The 14,182-nt window shown below is 37.4% G+C and overlaps 3 protein-coding genes across 8 annotated transcripts; 1 reads left to right on the forward strand and 2 right to left on the reverse strand.

Moving 5' to 3' along the window:
- Positions 1-496: 496 nt before the first annotated feature.
- Positions 497-8,561, forward strand: LOC113290302 (probable LRR receptor-like serine/threonine-protein kinase At1g07650). 6 transcript variants are annotated; one of them, XR_003331583.1, is made up of 14 exons: positions 497-565; positions 811-903; positions 1,405-1,620; positions 1,720-1,920; positions 3,040-3,181; positions 3,275-3,322; positions 4,028-4,107; positions 4,554-4,644; positions 5,063-5,211; positions 5,382-5,979; positions 6,061-6,212; positions 6,310-6,550; positions 6,765-6,915; positions 7,027-8,561. XR_003331583.1 is itself a non-coding variant. In XM_026539918.1 (6 exons), exons 3-6 carry the CDS (start codon positions 6,179-6,181, stop codon positions 7,210-7,212), a joined length of 612 nt encoding a protein of 203 aa, XP_026395703.1. In that variant the 5' UTR covers positions 5,063-5,211; positions 5,382-5,979; positions 6,071-6,178; the 3' UTR covers positions 7,213-8,561. The 6 variants fall into 6 exon arrangements, 1 of the variants encoding a protein (XP_026395703.1); XR_003331580.1 differs by having other exon boundaries at positions 6,071-6,212; XR_003331581.1 differs by having other exon boundaries at positions 3,087-3,181; positions 6,071-6,212.
- A 61-nt stretch (positions 8,562-8,622) lies between these two features.
- LOC113290300 lies at positions 8,623-10,678 on the reverse strand. The gene is made up of 2 exons (XM_026539917.1): positions 10,575-10,678; positions 8,623-9,976 (listed from the first exon to the last, which is right to left on the reverse strand). Exons 1-2 carry the CDS (start codon positions 10,587-10,589, stop codon positions 8,786-8,788), a joined length of 1,206 nt encoding a protein of 401 aa, XP_026395702.1. The 5' UTR covers positions 10,590-10,678; the 3' UTR covers positions 8,623-8,785.
- A 1,138-nt stretch (positions 10,679-11,816) lies between these two features.
- On the reverse strand, positions 11,817-12,360 carry LOC113286502 (polyubiquitin-like). Its single transcript, XM_026535104.1, has one exon. It carries the CDS (start codon positions 12,311-12,313, stop codon positions 11,843-11,845), a length of 471 nt encoding a protein of 156 aa, XP_026390889.1. The 5' UTR covers positions 12,314-12,360; the 3' UTR covers positions 11,817-11,842.
- Positions 12,361-14,182: the final 1,822 nt, after the last annotated feature.

Below are 14,182 nucleotides of genomic sequence, written 5' to 3' on the forward strand. Positions count from 1 at the left end.
GACGTTCATTATACTACCGTCAGACTAAATTGAATCTTTTAATATGTGCCATTTTTTTTAGCTTTTAATCTGGCTTTTAGTATTTAATTCCGTCCATGACCGTGGTTGCTCTTAGATTGCTAACTTCCCTATCTTTTTCTCTCTATTCTTCCAGGTGGACTAAACGGCTATGCTTGATGAACTAAACTGATAGAGCGTGGTGGACATATTTTTTTGTTGCAAGGTTGAAATAGGAACTTGGTTAGGTCTTCGAGGAAAAAGTGGGTGGGGGTGCAGCCAGGTTTAGCCAACTTGTGGCTCCGCCCTAAATTTTTTTTTGTTTGACCACGCATAAAAACTCACGGTCACGGGTCTGTTTTGATTTTAAATCTCGTCATCTGAGTGAAAAGTATGTCGAAGCTAATCGATGGCTTAGAAAATCCATGTGACATCACCCGATGTAACGGGCGGGAAGAAAAAGTCTAAAAGAGCGAATTGTGCACATATGTCGAGACCACCGACTCACCCTCCTCCGTCATTTCTTTCTCTCTCAACTCTGTTCGTTTCTCTGCAACTGAAGCTGCCGGTAAACTACTAAACCCTAACTTTTGTTTCATCATTTTCGTTACTGCATGTCTATATTTGTTTGTATCAAAGACGATTCTCTCCGAGATTTTGTTTATTTAGTTTTTTCTCGGATCAAGCAGTATTTTTCCTGTTATTGGGGTTATTTTTAGGATTTTTTTATCATAAATTTTAAATTTCGGAATGGATGATGGTTTTGTTGGTTTTTGTCTGATTTTATTATGTTATTCTTTGTTTGTGTTGTAGGGATTTTGTGAAAGAATCATGGTGAAGGTTAATTGGAATGTTTAAGCTAATTGGTCTGGAATCACTAGGAGTAGCTAGATTATTCAACTTCAGGTATAATATCATTTTCACTTTACACTGACAGAGAATAAAATTATTTGAATACAATTATGTGTAGTGGTGGCCTTACTATAAAGACAGATCCCTAAGCAGCTTTTCTAAATTAAATTTGAACTTTCAGTTGTTACTGGGAATCTTAAATTTGGATAAAAACCTATTTGTGCATTTGGTTAATTGCTGTTGGGTATAAATAAATTCTGAGCCTGTCTGTCTTAACGGAAAATTGTTTGGCTAGTAATCTATTCTAATTTAATTTGAACCTTTTTTTTTTCTTTTCGGTTTCTGTCTAGCCTTCTGAGAAAATAATATGTAGCTTCGAGTGGTTCTTATGCATGTGAACATATGTGAAATTCATGTAAAGGTGAAAGTATGCGACCAAATAACTTCATACAGGACATAGCTCAGGCTTCTGCTCATAAATTAGGGGAGAAAACCAGATAGTTAACTTTCTTCTCATAATACCGGATTGTTGATTGCTTTTCGTTTCTTGCACAGATCCATGCGGTATTCCGTCTGCCTAAAATTGCAAGGAGAGATACTGAGATAGATAAACTTAAAATGGAAGTTGTTGGTGGAAATTTGGTGGGATTCAGCCTTTATGCATTCTGGCTATACGGATGTGGGTGAGACAAAGAGAACTCCACACTGACTGTGCGCCTCCTTAAAAACATGCCCGAAGAGAAGATAGCAAGATTGTCTGAACTTGTCCGGGTAACCAAACTTAATTCACTTTTTCAACCTCTTTTGAGTTTCATGGTATTGTTTAACTACTTTTCATTGTTTGTTATAACTATAAGTTTTTTGTTGTAGGATTACTACATATTTGTACCTGATGATGCAAAGGCCAAGAAGGCAATCAGAACACTATTGAGGCTAGAATATGGGAGATATTGATCTGAACTAGCAAATCATTATAGATCATTTGCGACCCACGAGGATCCATCCATGAGAATCCGCAACATTGACGCCTGGACTTTCATTTGCACCTTCTTTAACAGTGACGAGTTTAAGGTAAATGAATTTGCTAGTCAATGCCAGTTTACAAGTATCCCTAAAATCAGTAGTTAGATTGATTTTCTTTTCTTAGTTTTGCTTATATGTGAACGTATTATTTGTAGAATAACTGTTTTCATTGGCCTGTATTTATACGGATCTTAATAAAAGGTAACATACTGAATGATCTTAATATGTATACTAAGTGAGCTCCCACATGCATATTCAGTCTTTTGTTACACGAAAACACCTGTTTGTAAGATCTATTAATAAGACCTCGATGAGCAATTTTATTGCTAGTGCACATTAAAGATGTTTTAGGCATTCTCATTGTGATTAATGCATATCTAGCGGGAAATAATGTAGTTGAAGAATGAGCAGGGGAAATTGATTTTGGTGGAATATACTTGCCTCGCTACTTTCCTTCGGTAGTTGTTTGGTTTTGTTTGTTACAATGTGGGCATGTATTGACTATGAGATATACAACTAGCAGAACAAGTTATGATGAAGGCAGTTTCTGAAGGGAAATATATTGATAATATATTGAGAATTTATTTGGGTCGTTCTTGTGATTGGTTTCGCGTGTTTAGGGTTTCAATTATATTAAAAGTGATTGCATCTTTGTTATGTCATTAATGATATCTCTATCTATTTTTTTGAAGTTGTATTTTTTTTGAAGCCGCGAGGTCTCCTAACTTGCATCTTTCATATTTAATTGGTAGGCTGCATCTAAGAAAGGAAGGGCCACACAAAAGGCTCAGGCCCTAAACCATACTAATTTATGTACCACTGTAATTGTGGTATACTCGCAACTTATTTCGAAAGGAGTGTACAATCTGTCCGTACGTTCCTGGTGAACTACAATTCTCATAAGCTTGGTAAAATGAGGTTTTCTGAAACATCCTCTCGGCGTATGAGTCAAATGTAATCTGGTATTTAGGTGTATAATATTTTCCCCACACCAGATCAGACAAATAGTGTGTCCAGGCCATAAGCATATTGAAAATTTTGTGTTTTCATTCTTATCTACACATTTTTATACATCTCTGTGTTTGTTCCCATCTACAATCTTATAAAAATACTGGAAAGTTCAACTGCTTTTGTAATCATGTATTTTAACTCGTATTCCAATTGCAGCTTTTATTGTGGGATGTTCTTAATGAAGTCATCTGCCTGTTGATTAGGAGGAAGATTTCAGTGCAACTGATTAATATTCTGATAATGGATGTTTTATCGTAGGGTGTTCGCCGTGGAGTTGTTCAAAAAACAGTATTTTGAGGTAAATCGTAAATGCCATCAGTGGTGAATAAGAAGCTCTTTATACTAACAATAGCGCCTCTAATCTGATGCAGACATGCTAATTTTTGTGCAGGATACATGTGATTAGAGAATGAAGCGTGGACTATTGAATCTGTGCACGGTACGTTTTTATTTATATTTCCACTGTCCACTTTTAATATGGTAGAAATAAAATCTGAACTTTTGTACTAGTTAAAAAAGAAATTATACTCTGGGGTTTGCTGTATTTCTTTTTACTACAAGAGCAGTAAGAGAACTCCAAGCAGAATTTTGCAGCATTGCAGTGGCTACAATAAGTAACACATTTTATTTAGTTATTTGGTAAGTGACTTGGTTAATGTTCTGAAACAGCTGAACAAGAAAGGCTGTGGTAAATGGGTCTGTTGCCTTTGTACGACATAACCTATTGGTATAGTCTGTGATAGCTTGGTAGGCCTTGGCAGTCTGTTTTCATTTGTAGAATATTTATATTATGAATTTGCTGTGCTAATGAGCCAAAGTGTCAACCGTACCCATTAATCGCCAATTTTAATTTATTCATTCGAGGATAATGACACTGAAATTTCCACCAGCTGCAAATTAACACCCAAACTCATTTCTTGATTGAATTTGAGACATTTATAGGTTCTAGTTTTTACTTTTTAGAACTCAGCAATTTCTGTATCAGATTTCATATCCACCTCCTTAAACAATGAGTCACGATTCTTAGGGAATTACCGATCTTGTCCAAAAGGTTCTCTAGAAATTATTGAAATAAATGTTTTGTCAATGAATCACTCATTTTAAGGTTTGTAATTGAGTTTATTTTATTTATTTTTGCTGGCAGAGTAAATTCTGTGGTAGAGATGCAAATATCACAATGATACCAGGAAAAGGTCCTTGGCACTTGAAGCTGGTGAGACAAAGGTATACGCCGTTTATCTTTTCCCTACAGATGTTTTATCTCATCGTCTCTTTCTTTTCATGATCACGAGTCTCCTGGATGTCTATTTGTTTCCGAACTTAATAATGTCAGCTCAACATGTATAGTTTAAGCTTTGCTCATGGTGTTTGATAAATTGTTTCAAAGAAAAATCCCATATATATGATCTTAAATTTGACAAAATTTTAGTTGGGATTCTTGCGAAGTTCTGATTTTATCAAAGTCTATTAGATGGCGTAGGGATGAATAGCAGAAAAATAGCACGTATTAAAATTTTGGTGCTTGGGCATTTAGTCAACTGTAGGACCAAGTCATTAGAAGGGGTCAGTCAACTGCAAAGTCAATGTCTCTGCTTGATTCCTGAATACTATTAACTTTCCAAGTTGGTTCTTCTGCCCTTGTTCTTCTTCTCATTTTGTTCTGTTAACAGGGGTTTATCTCCCTGATCGCTGAATAGTTCCGTGGTTTCAGCTGAAAGAAGTAATAAATGGTCAATATTATTGGAGCTGATCGGTTTAATGGTAGGGATACATGTGTATATTTTTAGTTCAAACTTGATAACAAGTTTTATAAAATTTTATTGTGATCTTGATAGCATTTACTTATTGTTTTACTATTCTTTTGATCTAGTCATAGAACATCAGCTGTATGAAAGTGGATATTTCACGTTGAAACACTCATAAAAGCTTCTACGCAAAATTTCAATCCAGCAAATAGAATTTGTAAATTTGACCGACTTTACAAGGTCTAGTAGTCTCTTTAATTCTGTAGCTTTAGATTGCTACTCGTCTTGACTAGTTATAATCTAACAGGGAGTTCTTCCAGATGGGATGAAAATTACAGTGAGACAAATAGGTGAACGTGAGCGTGGAATTAATTTCATGCATCTAATCAAGAAGAATAAATCTTAACTGCAATTTCAATATTCTTTGCTGACAGAGCATACATTGCCCCGGAGTATTTGGTTAGATGTTCAATTACAGAAAAGGTTCAGCTTTGGAGTTTCCATACTTGTAATTTCAACGGAAAAGAAATCTTTTGATTTGGAAAGACTCGCCAACGAGGAGTCGGAATATCTATTGAACCTGGTAAGTGATAATTATTCTTAAATGGAATTCTCACGTAAGAAATGTTTTGATGATTCAGGTATCATATCATGTTAACTGCCGTGTATATGTGTATATTATTTATGTTTTTCTTCCTATCTTGCTTTTATATTTTCTCACATTTAACTCCAAAGATTTGGGTCGGGTTATAGGCCAAGGATTAACATCAGAAGGGAGATCTTCTGTCGCTGATTGATGAAGACTTGGCATCGAGTAATTCTGGGAAAGAAGCAACCATGTTACTGGATTTGGCACTGTTATGTACTAATGAATCTCCAGAGTTGAGGCCTTCCATGTCAGATGTAGTAAACATTCTTGAAGGGAATACTACAATGAAGAACCCTCCTATTGATCCGCTGTATGTGACAACAATCAGGTACGAGGAGGTCATGTCTGAGATTGAAAGTGCAAGCAGCAGTTCATCATATACAAAGCTGACGCGTGACGGGTTTGTTTATAATCCTAATGATGACTGGGATGGTGATGATGCAAATTTATCCTGTCAAGTTGCACCAAAGGTAAAGGAAGACGATACTCGTCCCGAACTTCATAATAATTTTGTTTCTGATTTAAAGGCGTTTTTAAGTAAGCAGGAGAAGAGAATGATAAAGTTGAGTATGTTAAACCGGTCGTAGAAACACATGAAACATATGAAACCACGACTTTTAGTTTAAGGTATATTGAGGTTGTAACCGGAAATTCAGCCCAGCAAATAAGATTGGTCAAGGTTCTTCTGGTTCAGTTTACAAGGTCTGCATCCTTCTTCAATTTTCTATTTTCCACTTCTTAGAATATCTTGTTAGCTTCGCACTGAATTTCAATAATGGAAAGATGATTGCAGTGAAGCAACTGTCCCTGGAATCATCTGACAAAGGAAAAGTGGAGTTTCTAAATGAAGTGAACACTTTGTCTACCTTGAGGCACCCAAATATTATTAGTATATGAGTACATGGAAAATGGATGTCTAAACAGAGCTTTATTTGGTAATTACTGCACTGTTATGGTTAACTTCGATACTGATCTATAAGTTCAAAGGAAGTTTATTGTTCTCGTCGATAAATAGAAGTTGATGGTTTCCAGGTCCAGTGAATTTGAAGAACAAACTTAGTTGGCCAGCAAGACTTAGAATTCGCACCGGAATGGCAAGGGGTCTTCTGTATCTGCATGATGTCAACTCAAAAATGAAGATTGTTCACAGAGACATTAAACTTTCAAATATCTTGCTTGATAAAGATCTCAATCCTAAGATATCAGATTTTGGGTTAACCATGTATTACAACAGAGCAATCACACATATTAAGACTGGTCTAGCAGGAACAGTGTAAGTAAAAGAAACATGTTTTATTCAGTTCGATTCCAAATTGTATTGGAACATATCTAGGATTTTAATGCAATACTCTAGTGTTTCATTATTCTTCTGCTTTGTCTTTTCTTTTCCTAGGTAGTTGAAATCTAAGTGGTGATTCAATGTTTCAGAGGGTAGCAACAATATGCCTAGTCACCTACTAATTCTATTTTTATTTCTTTGTCAACAGAGGATATATGGCCCCTGAATATGTGATACGAGGAACAGTAATTGAGAAAATAGACATATACAGCTTTGGAATAGTAACACTTCAACTCATGACCGGAAAAAATAGAATTCAATGGAAGACAAAGCATGAAAGCATTTCCCTTCTAGATTTGGTAAGTTAATTCTTTTTTCATTTAGAAAGACCATATGGTATTAAAATTGCAACTAAGATTAGTATATGTTCATCTGTAATTTAACGGTAAAGGGTTGGAATGGGATAACAGGCCTGTGATTTACAACAAAGGGGAGATCTTTTAGGGCTATTTGATCAAGATGTGAGGATGAACATTCCAGTGAAAGAAGCGGAGATGGTGTTAAATTTGGCAATCTTGTGTACCAATTATGACCCGAAGTTAAGGCCTACTATGTCAGAAGTGGTGGACACTTCGGCAATCTTATGTTCTAACTGAAACTGCACAACAAGAATCGACTCTACAATGCACTATGGCAATGCTGTTTCCTCGAGTGATGTGTTTGACTATAATGATGGGGTGACTACAGGTTCTTCCTCTAATGATGTACCAGAAGTGGATCAAATCAATAAAGATGTTGAATTCCATCGTGATTTCATTTTCAGTTCAAACACTCTTGTTGGTGAAGTCGTGAAGAGTGATAAGCCATTTAGCCAAGTGATTACTACATCAGAACAGCCACTAGGATTGAATATTAAGCGGCAAACTTCTTCATTTTCTAAGGACACATACTACCAAAAAGGAGTACAAAGTAAGCTTGAACTTTTTGAACCCTTCTTTGAAGAAGGAAAACTCCATATTGAATTTTCTGATGATGAGTTCAGAGCCGTATGCGATGAATGGGAGAATTCCTTGGTAGGCTTTTTTGTGGGTGAAGATGTCCCCTTCAGCATGGACCTAAATTTTGTTGAAGAACTTGGGAAGTGAAAGGAGATATTTCTGTGTTCAGAATAGAAAATGGATACTTTATATTTCAGTTCAGTTGTGTTGAACAAAAGATGAGAATTCTAGAATCAGCAGACCTCTGGAGAATAAAACAAAGGCAATTAATTCTGAAAGAGTGGGATTGGAAGTTGATGCTTGAAAGAATGGATATGGGATCTCTTCCAATCTGGGTAAAGATTTACAACTTCCCGCTCATTTTTTGGATGACTCCTGTTCTCAGTAAAGTTGGGAGTGGACTAGGGACTCCTCTTTATGCTGATCAGAAGACACTGAACAAACAGCAATTAGCTTATGCCATGCTTTGTATAGAATTTGACGCCAATAAGACATTGCCAGAGTCTCTGTGTATTCTAGTGAAAGGTACGGAGTATCATCTAAACTTGGAATATGATTGGAAACCCTTGAGGTGTGAAATCTGTTGCACTTTTGGTCACATAGACTTGAATTGTATGGCGAAGATGAAGGCTAGGAAACAAAACTAGGCTCAAATTTGTTGCTTGTACTTACTGTTGGCGCAGCGGAGAACTGAGATGAATGCAGGAAGAACGCCAGGGCGGAACCAGAGTTGCCTGTCTTTTAGCTTAGCTCCTGCAAAATCATGACATGTTAAACCAATGCCTATATTACCAGTAAGAAGCATCTCAAAGTGACAGAAAGAAAAGGCTGAGATGGAGGGATCAAAGCTTTGTTCTGATTCTGCTGCTGGGTATATATAATTTAGTGGTTCTTTCCTTTCTTTGTGGAGGAGATCTCTTTGTTCTGATTGTTAAACACTATGAATAATAATCAATGCCGACTTGACTAAAACCTGTACTTCGGAAAGTTATTATACTTGGTTTAAATTATGTTCCTATTTTCACTTTCAAATTCAGTTACAGCAATATTACATGATTCTAAAATTTATACACGCATCGCCTTACCAGGTTACAGTAAAATTCTAAAATTCATACAGCAATATTCAGTTACAGCAATATTACCAGGTTGATGCAATATTACATGATTTTAGAAGGAAATCGTCCATTCTGTCTGCATCATCAGACCCAAAAGGAAACCTATTAACTACAGACTACATGGTGAGGCTAGAAATTAGGCGTGTTTTTCTTGCAGTTCCTTTAGAAGGCACTGTCTTTGAGTTCTTGTTATCAATAGGTTCTTCAACTGGAATTGCATCCTCTTGCACTGGAGCCTTGACAGGTGACAAGTTTCTTACAGATCTTGAACAAGGCAGTGTCTTTGAGTTCTTATCATCAATAGGTTCTTCAATCGGAATTGCATCCTCTTGCACTGGAGCCTTTACAGGTGACAAGTTTCTTACAGTTCTTGTAGAAGGCACTGTCTTTGGGTTGTTGTTATCAATAGGTTCTTCAATCGGAATTGCATCCTCTTGCACTGGAGCCTTTACAGGTGATAAGTTTCTTACAGTTCTTGTAGAAGGCACTGTCTTTGAGTTGTTGTCGTCAATAGGTTCTTCAATCAGATTTGCATCCTCTTGCACCGGAGCCGTGACAGGTGAATTAAAAAGCAGCAAAGGACTACCGCATTTGTTTCGAAAATTTTGCTTCGCAGTGAGTAGGGGTGGAATCCTAGTTTCCAAGGCGGAAAGTCGCTCTTTTGCCAAGACCAACTGCTGCTCAGCCTCAATGACTCGTGCCTTTGCCTGATCCTGCTCCGCTAACATTTCCTTCAGCTTCTTCTCCTCAGCAAAAGCTATCTTAATATCTTCCAAGCGCTCGCGAAGCCAGCCGATGTTGAATTCAAGTTTCTCTGCTACTTTGACATTCTTCTCCCAAGAGTCAATTACATCTGAAGAAACCTCCTCGAGAGGGTAGCGATTCATATCCACAATAAAACTCATGAACTCAGAGGCAACGACTACTTGGGAATAATAATATGAATCTGGAAGAACTTGGTTGGTAGCAATGTGCCCATAATTCAACCAGATCTGTTTGTACAACGGCGCGTGTGTTTTCTGTACACTGAAGCCTCCAACATCTTCAAATTCCTCGTCCTGAACTTTGCCGCAGTGCTTGCCTTCGTCATATAGTCTGCCAGCACCTGGAAATTTATCTTGCTTTGTTGCACTAAAAACTTTGACCTCAGCTACAGCTTCCACTCCCCTTGTAAGTTCACTTGTTGTCGCAGGAGCTGGGTAGATACCTTCTGTAGGCGTCACAACTTCAGCAAGCATCCCTACATTCTGGTCCACTTCCATATTGTTACTGTGCAGGTCAATTTCCATCGAGTTACCTGTGTGCACCTGAAATGCTCACCGTCAAATTAATAAGTTAGTAATGGAAATGGGTCATGCATACCAAGGGAAAAAACAGAACAGGATCGAGTTGTTGCATTTTGGACCAGATCATAATAAATTGGTCATTGAGGTCCATTATTGTAAGATGTTGAGGGTTATTGTATCTAGATCACTTCTGCATTCCCTTGGATTTCAAGGGAATACTTGAATCCAAAGATAACAAGAAGAATGAGATGAATCAAATATCTTTGGGGTTTCACACAAACCATTATTGCTATGGTTCAGCTGTGACAAAAAGGTAGTATCTTTTTGGATTGGATTCAAAATCCTAGGAAACACAAGTCAATGGGGTGTTGACTAAAATGGAAAACAAATGTGCATATAAAACGGACTCAAGAGTCATGGAATACATTCAAACCCAACTGAGATTGACTAACAGGGACAATATAAATGCATAAAAAATGGACTCAAAAGACTGATCATGGAATGTATTAATGAAACATTCAAACTCCAAACACATGTTCAGTAGATTGGTAGTAATATCATGAAATCATATCATAAAAAAAGTTGAAAAGGATAAGAATCAGGATCGAGAATCACCAACCTGTTGATAACCCATTGTTGAGAAAGAATTTTTGTTGAAAGAAATGTTGAGATCTCTAACGGGGGAGGAAAATATGAAGAGAGGAAAGTCTAGTTCTAGTTCAAAGACGGCTGATCATATTTTAGGGCACCCTTTGTATTTTAGGGTATAACTTATAAGATAGATAGACGATCCAACGGCGGAAAATGATATTATCATGATAATGGATACCCGCAGAATATTCCATTAGGGTATTATTGTAGTGGTTGGACCATGGACTCACATAGACACAGGGCATGTACCAAAAATAAATGTCGTGTCGCACAACATAATTTATGTTGTTGAGCGTCGCGCCATGAAATTTCTGTAACTGAGCGATGGTGTTGGAGCCGGGCGATATATTCTTTTTATTTTTTTATTCAGTAAAGACTAAAGAAAAGATTTATATCAGAAATGGAAAAGCTTACAGAAATTCTTGAATCATCACGTCCACCTTCAGGTCTAGTTCACCACGTCCTCGTTCAGGTCTCCGGAACCGCCAGAATAAACAACCATCTACGTAAAAAGGACGTTCACAGTCTACATCGATAGCGTGGATTCTTCTCCATGCATTTTTGCCAACAGTAAAGACATCCACATGGAAACCAAAAAGATTAATTACTTGATATGCAGATGACTCTATGTTCGTGACTCTGCGGATTAAATCCAAGGTGATGTTTCCCCGGTATATGAGAAATGCGTCATGACTTCTGGTGGTAAAACATAGCAAACCATGCACACTTTTGTCTCCATAATATGACGATCTAGCTAATCAACTCAGTTCTGGTTATCGATTCTAATGGAAAAGAAATCTTGTGTAATTTGTCTATTCACTTGCTGGAGAAATCCAAAGGGTACATTGATTTCAGTTGCCAGAACATCCCTTTCTCAGCTGTACTCTCTGGTGCTCTTTGAGATAGGTATAGGCAATGAGCTCTCGCGCCAACTCTTTTTGATTTCCCCTATTGTGTAGATTTTTCCATAGGAATGTGGATGTGAAGTATTTATTTATTTTTCAAGACAAATTCAATTCAACGAGGAACATTTTAAATATAAAATTCAAAAACAAAAGGAAATACTATGGAAACCCGTTAAGCATTAAAGATACTTGAATTCATGCAAGCCAAGAGCAGGCCAAAGTTCAAAAAGAGCTTACATAAAAAACTAAAACTGCATTCTATTTATCCAAGACATAATAAACACAATGTAACAGCAAAGAACTAAACCATCTTCTTCGCAATCAAGAATTTCTAATTACCACCACCTCGGAGACGAAGGACAAGGTGAAGAGTAGACTCCTTCTGAATGTTGTAATCAGCCAAAGTACGACCATCCTCGAGCTGCTTTCCTGCAAAAATCAACCTTTGCTGGTCCGGAGGAATTCCCTCCTTATCCTGGATCTTGGCCTTTACATTGTCAATGGTGTCAGAGCTCTCCACCTCCAAAGTAATAGTTTTCCCAGTCAAGGTCTTCACAAAGATTTGCATACCACCTCTAAGACGGAGCACCAAGTGAAGAGTAGATTCCTTCTGAATGTTGTAGTCAGCAAGGGTCCGGCCATCTTCCAATTGCTTACCGGCGAAAATCAAACGTTGCTGGTCAGGAGGGATGCCTTCCTTATCTTGAATCTTAGCCTTGACATTATCAATAGTGTCAGAGCTCTCAACCTCAAGGGTGATTGTCTTCCCAGTTAGAGTTTTCACAAAGATCTGCATCGGCATATTCAAGAAAATTCAATGCGTAGAGGAGAAAGTAATAATTTTTTTTAGGGGGAGTAGAAAAGAGATCGTAGAAGACAAAGGGAATGTATGTATGTGTGTGTGTGGAAGGAGGAGCTCTGAGTGCCTCTATTTATAACCTAAGCTCCCAGCCGAGAATTGGAACCGCCTTAGATGGAATGTTCCAGAAGAAAGAAAGATGTCTCTAAAAGGAATGTGCGTGTTGTGGCTATTTTCGATTTACTCGTCTTTTTCTGGAAGGTTCTCGAGCGAGAAACACTGGTTTTGGAAGTTTGGAACATGTGCCCACTCGCTATTCTTGAAGGCACACCAGGACTCTAGGGTATGCTAAGGTACTTAGTTTGGGTCAAGTCTGTGGTTAGTCCGAAGAACAAATATATGGAATGCTTTTGGAATTACACCATACGAAATCAGCTTTTCAGGTAGTAGTGTGTTCTGTGCTAAGAAGCTAAAGGCACATAATGATTCTGTAGTATATATATGATATCGGTTACAGCATTAGATTGCGTATTGAATCGAGATTGTGGTTTGCATCAGATGTAGAACCTTAAAAGAAAGAGCAGAGCGTAAAAGGCATAAAACATAACTCGGAAAATAGAGAAACAAATAGCGTTTCCACATCTTACAAGCAGCATAGCCACATCTTTATCTCCTCTTATAGACTACTCGGCCATTTCAACTAGAATAGAAAATGATCCTACGTAAATTACAACGTACTTACGTACACCCGGTAACTTATCCATCCAGGCTTAAGGCTCAAGATAGCTTAAAAGTTATCTCAGGCCAAACCGTACGATAATTATCATCTGCAAACGTCACTAAAGTCTCTATCTATGTATTGTTCCATTTTCATCCATCTTATTCTTCAAAATTCTGTTGTATTGTGGTTAAAATTCTGACATGCTTATATACCTTTCTTTATATGGCAAAAACTGCTATGAGCTAAATGACACATATAACTAAGATGGCTTGACAATCCAGTTCATATAACAAGTGTAACGTATCGCTCTTAGTAAGAAAAAGATCAAAAGATTCAAAATAGACCAAAACGCAGAACAATGAAATTTTTAAGAAAAAAATTGGGCAAGAATCCATAACTAAAAATCCAAATGGAAAAAACGCAACGGAAATATCCCACCTCAAACACAAGATAAGGTCATGAGCATCTAGCATAGCTAACCAGTCTTGTAAGACTACACTTGTATAATCCTTTCCCAGTAGAAAGATGGTATAAAATCTGGCGAGATTGGAAACCTGATGGACTCCTTGGTGTTTCGATTGTAATAAAAAATGCTGTCGGACCATTCACTTCGTAGGAAGATTAGATCCGTCCCCGTAAGAGCTTCAATCGATAGTTCAGGTTTTCCGTTCCAGTGAGGAGGCATCTTGATAATCTCTTCAGTCCACTTTATATTACCATCTGCTTGTTCCTGAATTGTCCATAGAGAAATTTGTAGTTCCCATATCCATTTCAACACAGCTATGCGCCCATCGATTTCTGTTAGCTCAACAGTTTGCGACCACTTAGTTCTCTTGGGATCAACAACGTAATCAGGAATCGGAATGGCTCTGAACTTTTCAGTTACAATATCAAATCTCACTATTAGTTCTAATTCACCCTTTTTTCCGGAAGGTTCCCGGATCCGCCAATATAAACAGCCATCTACATAGAAATAATGATATCCACACTCTATAGCGATGGGCGGAGCCGCATCGATTCTTCTCCACGTATTTTTGCCAACAGTAAAGACTTGAACAACTTGACTCGAACTACCAATGGAATCATTTGACATACAGACGACTTTATGTTCGCAACTCTGTGGATTAAATCCAAACGCAATGCTGCTATGT

The sequence above is a fragment of the Papaver somniferum genome, chromosome 6, assembly GCF_003573695.1.
Source record: "Papaver somniferum cultivar HN1 chromosome 6, ASM357369v1, whole genome shotgun sequence".
Lineage (NCBI taxonomy): Eukaryota > Viridiplantae > Streptophyta > Magnoliopsida > Ranunculales > Papaveraceae > Papaver > Papaver somniferum.